Source organism: Sciurus vulgaris (assembly GCF_902686455.1).
Source record: "Sciurus vulgaris genome assembly, chromosome: 1".
In the NCBI taxonomy this organism is placed as follows: Eukaryota; Metazoa; Chordata; class Mammalia; order Rodentia; family Sciuridae; genus Sciurus; species Sciurus vulgaris.
In genome coordinates this window covers 114,465,865-114,475,151 of record NC_136461.1, presented here as the reverse complement: position 1 = coordinate 114,475,151, position 9,287 = coordinate 114,465,865, and the positions used below count along the sequence as shown (strand labels likewise).

At 39.3% G+C, this 9,287-nt stretch overlaps 1 protein-coding gene across 1 annotated transcript; it reads left to right on the top strand.

Annotated features, from left to right (window-relative positions):
- Positions 1-1,166: 1,166 nt before the first annotated feature.
- LOC306654289 (uncharacterized protein) lies at positions 1,167-1,561 on the top strand (the record flags this gene model as incomplete). The annotated part of the gene is made up of 3 exons (XM_079127679.1): positions 1,167-1,214; positions 1,374-1,512; positions 1,554-1,561. 3 exons carry the CDS (start codon positions 1,167-1,169, stop codon positions 1,559-1,561), a joined length of 195 nt encoding a protein of 64 aa, XP_078983805.1.
- Between the last annotated feature and the right edge of the window lie 7,726 nt (positions 1,562-9,287).

Genomic DNA, 9,287 nt, shown 5'->3' with positions numbered 1-9,287 from the left:
CAGGGTGTGGCCGTGGTCAGCAGGAGGTCCTGGAGGCGGGATGCAGTTGGTCAGGCAGGGATCCTGGAGGTCAGGTGTGTTTGGTGTGGTTGTGGGATCCTGGAGGCTGGTTACAATCAGTCAGTCTGGGTTCCCGGTGATAGTGCATAGTCAGTTGGTCTGGGGGTCCTGGCAGCAGGGAGCAGTCAGTCGATGTGAGGGCCCCAGAGGCAGGGAGTGATTGGTTGGGCTGAGGGATCCTGGAGATGCAGCTCAGTCAGTCTGGCCAGGGGTCCTCCGGGGCCTGGCTGTTGTCTCAAAATGGCAGCAGCCACGTGTAATCAAACCTGCAGGTACTGTAACAGTGAACTTCCAGGCAACAGCAGGCAGCTGGTGCTCCACTGGTGGTCGGTGATCAGTTTGCTGACTGTTGTCGGACGATTGGAGGTGAACCTCGTGCGTTGGGTGATGGGTAGGTGTAAGGCAGGCAATGGACAGGTGAGAGGCAGGCAAGTGGCAGATGATAGGTGCCTGACAGTGAGCTATCTGCCATGACCATTTCTCTTAACCAATTAATGTTCATAAATGGGGAGAAGATGACAATGAGGTTTTTGGCAACAATTTTTAACTAGTATTTGGCAGATGATGCTGAAGGTGATAAGGCAAATAGAGTCAAAGGTGCAATCTTAAATGGAACCAACTCCACATTCATTCCATATATATCTTCCTCCAAGTGCAAATCTCCTTGAGTGATGGGCTGGAGCCTTCGCAGTGCTCCTCAAAGGCCTGTGGCTCAGTATCATGGTCAGTTCACTTAAATGTAGAACCAGAGTCTCATAAAAAATAAGACCAGAGACATGCTTGGGGATTGGCTAGAATTTTCATATCTGCAGTTTCCTTCTCTAGTTATTTATTTTCAGAAAAATACCTGTTGCTGCTACATAGGTAATTTTGTCTTTATAAACTGGTAGAATAGGAGATTAACTAAAAAAGATGAAAGAGTTGAGGGTAAAATGTCCTAAAATGGAAAAATGAAGAAACTACATAGAATCAAAGACTATCTGGAATCAAAGCAGGCCCCTGGAGGCTGGAGGATTTATTACCTAGCTAATTGTTCTTCCAACAATTCTGTCTCTAATGAACACTGTTGCTTGTTTATCTTTCAGATTATCTGAGACCCAGGAGAGATGTCTTATCACCAGCAGCAGTGCAAGCAGCCCTGCCAGCCCCCTCCTGTGTTCATACATAAGTGCCCTGGGTCCTGCCTTTCACCAAAGTGCCCTGAGTCCTATCTACCAACATGGCATCCTGAGCCCTGTCGACCACCACAACATCCTGAGCCCTGTCCACCATCATGGCATCCTGAGCTCTGTCGACCATCATGGCATCCTGAGTCCTGTCGACCACCACAGCATCCTGAGCCCTGTCCACCATCATGGCATCCTGAGCCCTGTCCACCACCACAACATTCTGAGCCCTGCCCACCACCACAACATTCTGAGCCCTATCCACCACCACAGCATCCTGAGCCATGTCGACCACCATGGCATCCTGAGCCCTGTCCACCACCACAGCATCCTGAGCCCTGTCCACCACCATGGCATCCTGAGCCCTGTCCATCACCACAACATTCTGAGCCTTGTCCACCACCACAACATTCTGAGTTCTGTCCATCACCAGAGCATCCTGAGCCAAGTCGAACACCGTGGTATCCCCTGCCCTGTCCACCACAACAGCATTCTGAGCCTTTTCCACCATCTTGGCATCCTGAGCCCTGTCCTCCACCACATTCTGAGCCCTGTCCACCACCACAGCATTCTGATCCTTTTCCACCATCTTGGCATCCTGAGCCCTGTCCACCACCACATTCTGAGCCTTGTCCACCACCACAATATTCTGCGCCTTGTCCACCACCACAGCATCCTGAGTCCTATCTACCACCACAACATTCTGAGCCCTGTCTACCACCATGGCATCCTGAGCCCTGTTCACTACCACAGCATCCTGAGCCCTGTCCACCACCATGGCATCCTGAGCCCTGTTCACCACCACAGAATTCTGAACCCTGTCTACCACTACAACATTCTGAGCCCAGTCCACCTCCACAGTAGCCTGAGCTTTATCAACCAACACAGCATCCTGAGTCATATCTACCACCACAACATCCTGAGCTCTGTCCACCAGCATGGCATCCTGAGCCTTACCCATCCCCAAGGAGCTCAGAGCCATATTCAACTCCAAGGTTCCCTGAGTAATGTCCACTTGCTTTTCGCCCATCTGTGCAATGTGCCCCTCCACTGTGCCAGCAGAAATGCCCTCCTGTGCAACTATGACCACCTACCACATAAGTGTTCATCCCAAAACAAGTAACACTAGAATTTATAGGTACCATGAAACAACAAGATCCAGGGACTCTTCTTACAACTCCTTCATTCTCCCTTCAGTCGTGGTGACAGACAATACCTTCCTTCATCTCCTGCCTGTCAGAGGAAGGACTTTGCTCCTGCAGCTGCTGTGTTGTTGGAAAATGAGCAAAAGGGTCCTTGCCATCCATCTGTCTGTCTGTGATCTAGATGGTGATCCCTATCTTATGAGCCCTGTTGCTGTCTATTTTGCTTCTCCAATAAAGCACATGTTCCGTGGTCTAGCCAGCACTAATTTTGTTTGTATTTTGTGTGTTTTAAAGATCATCTGTTAACTGTATTAGATGAGTGTTCCCTTCCACTCATATTGCATTATTAGAATCAGGCTTTCAATCTTTGAATTCAGTTTTGATTGAGATGTGTCTTTTGGATTAATTACATCAAATAATTATTTTATTGGTTTCAAACTCACTTTTACCCCTTCTATCTTGATGATCTTGAAAGCATCATTTAGGCTTTCTTAGCTTCAGTTTCTTCAAAAAGTAGGAAAGAATGTATTCTGTTCAGTGTATTCCTAGAAATGAATTAAATTGTTCACAAATGTTTCCTAATTATCTATCCTGTGCTAGGCAGTCTTCTAAGAGCTGGGAAAATGGATAATGGTAACAAAGCAAAGTCCTTGTTCTTATAGAGTTTATATTCTTTTTAAAAAATTATTTATTATTTATTTTTTACAGACTGCATTTTGATTCATTGTACACAAATGGGGTACATCATTTCGTTTCTATGGTTGTACACGATGTTCACACCATTTGTGTGAACATACATGTACATAGGGTAATGATGTCTGTCTCATTCCACCATTTTTCATATCCCCCTCCCTCTCATTTCCTTCTACATAATCTAAGTTCCTCCATTCTTCTCTCACTCCCCACCCCCCACCCCCATTATATATCATCCTCCATTTATCAGGGAAAACATTCGACCTTTGGTTTTATGGAATTTCACTTAGCATGATATCCTCCAATTTCATCCATTTATTTGCAAATGCCATAATATTATTCTTTTTTATGACTGAATAATATTCCATTGTGTATATATACCACTTGAGTGTTCTCTCTCTCTCTTTCTCTCTCTCTCTCTCTCTCACACACACACACACACACGCACACACAGGACAAATGAAAGTAATGCATGGGTTACATTTAGAGAAAATTGTCGAGAAAACTTTTCTAAAGTGACTTTTTGTGCAAAGACATGAATGAATGAATAAAAGAGTGAGCCATGGGCATATCTGGGGGTAGATTGTCCCAATGAAAGGGAATGACAAGTATTGAGGAAGTGCAAAATAACAGCAAAGAGAACTCTGTCAAGGGGACCTTGTCTGCAGATGAGGTCATCTTTACGACATAGTAATGATTTTGATGTGTATTCAAAGTCTGACAACCATATTAGCTGAAGGTTTGTGTAACTTCCCCTGAAAGTACATATGGTGATTTTAATAAAGTAAAACAAATAAGGAATAAATTAAAACTCTTGCAAAATGAAAAATTACTTTGAAGGGGTGATCAAATGAAAAGTAGGTATACTAGTTACTCCATATATCTACATCAGTTTTCTGTTGATGTAACAGAATACTCAGGACTGGGTAACTAATAGGAAAAGTAATGTATTTCTTATAGTTCTAGAGGCTGGGAAGTCCAAGGTTTAAAGGTTGTCTCTAGTGAAGGACTCTGCAGAGTTTTTTTTTTTAAAGAGATTTATAAAGTTGGGTTTATAAAGTTGAATTCATCCCAACAAACTCATACATTCATGGAAATTGATTTCAGTTCAATAATTTCTCCCTTTTCCCTTCCCTTTTCCCTCCTGTCTTCCTCTCCTCTCCCGTTCTCCTTCCTCTACTCTACTTCCTCCTGCTCGTCTACTAATTTATATTTGATTGGTTCTTTATGTTATCCTATCTTTCCTCTCCCTTTCCTTAATTTTACTCTACCTTTAGCTTCCACATATGAGAGAAAACATTTGACCTTTGAGTTTCTGAGTTTGGCTAATTTCACTTTGCACCGTATTCTCTCTGCAGAGTTCTGAGGCAGCCCAGACAACACACTGTGAGACAGAGAATGTGTGCAAGAGAGACTCACTTTGATATTAAAGCTATTCCACCTACAACTCATGTGAGAGGTCCTCCATGACTGGGATGAGAACTGGGCAAAGTTTGAGCCATTAATTAGGAATGCCTGGCCTCAGGAACTCACAGTCAGATATCCACTGTTCAAGAACGCCTGAGTCACATGGTATCCTGTGTTAGCTCACTGCTCAGGTTCGAGTACAAGCACCAGGATGGGAGTGACTCACTAGAACCAAATGATCTGCTTATCCCACCCCTATCTTGTTTTTCTTAAAGAAACTTCTACTGGTCCTTTTTGATCTGTACTGATACAAATAAAGCAAGCACAGGCTCCTTCATTTGTTAAAACCAGACCCTCCTGGACGTCAACCGATCATGTCCCTGCTCTTAAGATATTCTTGCATTTTGTCTTTATTTCTGATATATAAATTTCATAGCTTTTATTTCGCAGCCAGCCCATCCCTCTGACAGGAACCCTTTCTCTTGCCCATGTGGGATGTTAGTAAGAAACGCATCAATCTATTGATTCATTAATCCATTCACCAAGCTCCCATCTTCTAATACCATTTACATATATATGACTTTGGGAATTATATTTCCAACCTATGAATTCTAAGGAATAGACATTTGAACTACAGCACCATCTTAAAGGGAAATCTAATTCACCAATTTCATTGAATTGTAGTTAGCAAAATGTTGGGGGCATTTTGTTCTTAATCATAAAGGAAAAGCAGACTTTACATAAGGCAATATAGAATAACTTCAAGTTATTATCCTAATGGTAAGTTCTTAAAAAGAGCTGAGAATTAATATTGTTGTTAGTGGTTCCCTATCCCCCATTTTGTTTCTAAAAAACAAAAATAAAACAATCTTCATATTTTAGGGAAACATAATAAAGTTCATAAATTTTAGCGTAAGTGGTAAATAATTATATACTGAGCACTTGTGCAACCAACCCCTGAATCAAGAAAATATTATTACCAACCCTCCAAAAGGCCTCCCATTGCCTTATTTTAATGACACTCCACTCTCTTATTTCTGGAGGCGATCACAAAACCATAAGGTGGATTTTTAATATACTTGCTTATATATATATATATATATATATATATATATATAGTTTTCCAGTTTTTGAACTGCACATAAACAGAATCATGTTGTAGGATTTTTTTGGCCTATCTTCTTCCAATCAACATTATGTAGTTTTAGCTTATTCATTATTGTATTTTAGTAATATACAATACTTTATTTATTTATTCTGCTCTCGATTGACATTGGGTTGATTCCTATTTGGTGCTGTTATGGACTATGCCATTTTGATATTTCCTTCATGATGACCAGTGCACATGCTCATATATTTCTCTAGGGTATACTCCCATAGTCTAAATATTAAACCTTGGTAGGTAGCAAACTGTTTTCTAAAATGCATGCGCCAGTCTTAATTGTACCAGCTGTGTAGATTTTCTGCTTCCTCTCTTATTTTAACGAGTGGATCATTGTCATACTTCTTGAAAGTTATGTCTGTCTGGTGTGTGTGTGTGTAATGATCTTTGCTTGTGCTTTAAATGTTCTCTTTATTAAAGATTTATGGTTTTTAAAAGTTCTTTAAAGTAAAAAACGTTTATTGACCATTCGAATACATGATTTTTTGAGGTGGCTGTGGAAAGCTTTTACCCATTTTTCTCTTGAACTAGGTGGCTTTTTCTTGCTGATTTTTAGATGAGTCCTTGAAATATTTTGGATGCTGATCTTTAATAGTAGTTTACCTAACCTATGGAAATAAGGTTTTCTTCTACGTTTTCCTCCAGAAATTATATACTCTGAGACCTTATATTTAAATCTTTGACACATTTAAAAATTTTCTTTTGTTGTAGATGGATGCAATACCTTTATTTTATTTATATTTTTTTATGTATGTATGATGCCTCATACATGCTAGGCCACTAAGTGCCGTACCACTGAGCCCCAGCCCCAGTCCCATCTTTGACACATTTTGAATGTCATGTATATAAAGTAAGAATTATGATTCAGTATTTTTCATATCAATATACAATTGTTTGAGGACCATTTGCTTACCAGATTTTTTTCCATTGCGTTACATTCACACCTTCAGTGAAAATCAGTTGACTGTATACACATGTATATATAAATATATACATGCATATGTGTATATACAATTTTTAGATTTTCTATTTTATTTTGTTGATCTCTATGCTATTATGTTGACATCATACTCTCTTGATTAGTGTGGCTTTATAATTAGTCTTAAAATTGGATTACATTAGTCTTCCAACTTTATTTTTCTTTATCAAAAACATTTTGACTGGTCTGAGTATAATTTATTCCCACATACATTTTATAATTAGCTTGCCAATTTCTTTAAATCCTCCCTGGGAGTATGCATAGAATCATATTAAATCTATGGACCAGTTGGGCAAGAACTGATAACTTAGCAATATCAAGTCTTTTAATTCATAAGTAAGGGCTATCTCTTCATTTGTTTACTTTGTCTCAACCAAAAATTTATAGTATTCAGTGTAAAGGTCTTACGCATTTCTTTTGTTAAAGTTTTCTGTATCTATTTTTGATGCTATTGTAACAGGGGTTCACTTCATGCTTTGAAGATAATACTTTCTCTCTGCATCTGCAGCTTATTTTAAAATGGACAGGAAGTTTTTCCCCTTTCTCTTCTTCCTCTCCCAGCCCTAACCTTAGGGGATGCAAGATTAACATTCTTTCCATCCTAGACTGCATTACCTGTCCTTGAACTCATACACCACAGGAATGAAGTAATCAGACTTCAGGATTGGTGCCAGAAGATCTAAGAGAGGGCTCTCTCTCAAGGCTACAAGTGGATTATGACTCCCGACAGGGCAACCCTGGAATGTAGCCTTTGAATCACCTCTTCTAAAAGCCTTCTGTTTCCACTGATGGTTAGAATCACAGCCTATGGGACAGAAGTTTCTGAGTTTCTCCTTTGCTAACAAAGCAATGAAATATCTTTTTCCTTTTTCTCAAAACCCTTTCCTTGTTATTTGATTGGCAACAAGAATAAGGCCTGGGCTTTTGGTAACACTATTATAAGAGGTATTTAATATGTTGGTGTGGATGTGGGGAAGAAGACACACTTTTACATTGCTGGTGGAGTTTCAAATTGGTGCAGCCATGCTGGAAAGCAGTGTGGAGATTCCTCAGAAAACTTGGAATGGACCCACATTTTGACCCAGTCATCCCACTCCTTGGTTTATACCCAAAGGACTTAAAATTAGCATACCACAGTAAAGAAGCCACATCAATGTTTATAGCAGCTCAATTCACAATAGCTAGATTGTGGAACCAACCTAGATGCCCTTCAACAGATGAATGGATAAAGAAACTGTGGTATATATACACAAAGAAATATTATCCAGCCATAAATAAGAATAATATTATGGCATTTGCAGATAAATGGATGGAATTGAAGAATATCATGCTAAGCGAAATAAGCCAATCCCCAAAAAACAACAGCCAAATGTTTTCCCTGATAAATGAATGATATATAATGGGGGTGGGGAAGAGTGAGAGAAGAATGGAGGAACTTTAGATTAACATAGAGGGAAATGAGAGGGAGGAGTGGGGGGTATGAAAAATGATGGAATGAGACAGACATCAATACTCTATGTACAGGTATGATTACAGGAATGGTATGACTCTACATCATGTACAACCATAGAAATGAAAAGATGTACCTCATTTGTGTACAATGAATCAAAATGCAGTCTCTAAAAATAAAAAATAATTAAAAAAATTTTTATTTTCAAATAGCCTGTTACTACATATGATGTATTTTACCTTTTCCATTGCTATGACCCTGAATATTTAAATTATCTCCACTGCTTCCTCCTTATCTCCTGCTTTCACCCTTGCTGTAAGCAATAAAAGCTCAACTCAATAGCCAGAGTTAACCTCTTGAAGATGATACCACTTCCCTAATTAAACCATTCCTTCCTAAATCAGAACAAGAACCAAAGTCTATACATTGGTCAACAGAGTCCACCTCTGAAATCTACCTCATTTCTTTTTATTCCTCCTTCCTTCTCTCAGAAAACTATAAGTAGGATAGAAGACTAGGTCATTAAATGATGGGATGGGAGGCAAAATTACTTTTCTCTGTATAAGTTTGTGTACAGTATCATATTGTACAATATGTATTTCATACCTATTAATAAAACACAGCTAAAAGTACTCCAGCATATCTGTTAGAAATAATAAGGTACTGAAGTAAATGACCAGTTTCACCAACGTTTTCTCTGATTAGTTAACCACATGTTCAGCTTATATTCCTTGATCTTTTGCTAAGATTTGTATGGTAGAGGAGCCAACACTTAGGAAATTTCCTGAGAATAATATTTAAAACATAACACATGCAAATAGATCCTTTCTTTGAGGAAAGAGAAAGTATGCATCTGTTTGTTTCGAGAGGGATAAAAAGGATTATTTTTAGCTTCTCTTTTGTTTCTTTCCTTCTCTCCTTTTTTCCTATTTACTTTCTTCCTTCTCACATGCCCACTCTATTCACCTGACTACTTCCTTCCTTCTTGCTCTTGTAAGACATATTTTGAGCATTTATTGGGCAGGCACTGAACTCAGAGATTGGGGAAAAAAAAATTGATAAGCCATTCTGTTTGCCATAGAGAATCTCAGAATCACATGTGAAATAAAGTAACTGCAATTTGGTATACCTACTATGTTAAAGTTATTTTTGATGGACAATGGTAGGAGCTATTCATTCTACTTGGGAAGATAGGGATGGAATCAGGAAAAGCTTCAGATAATCA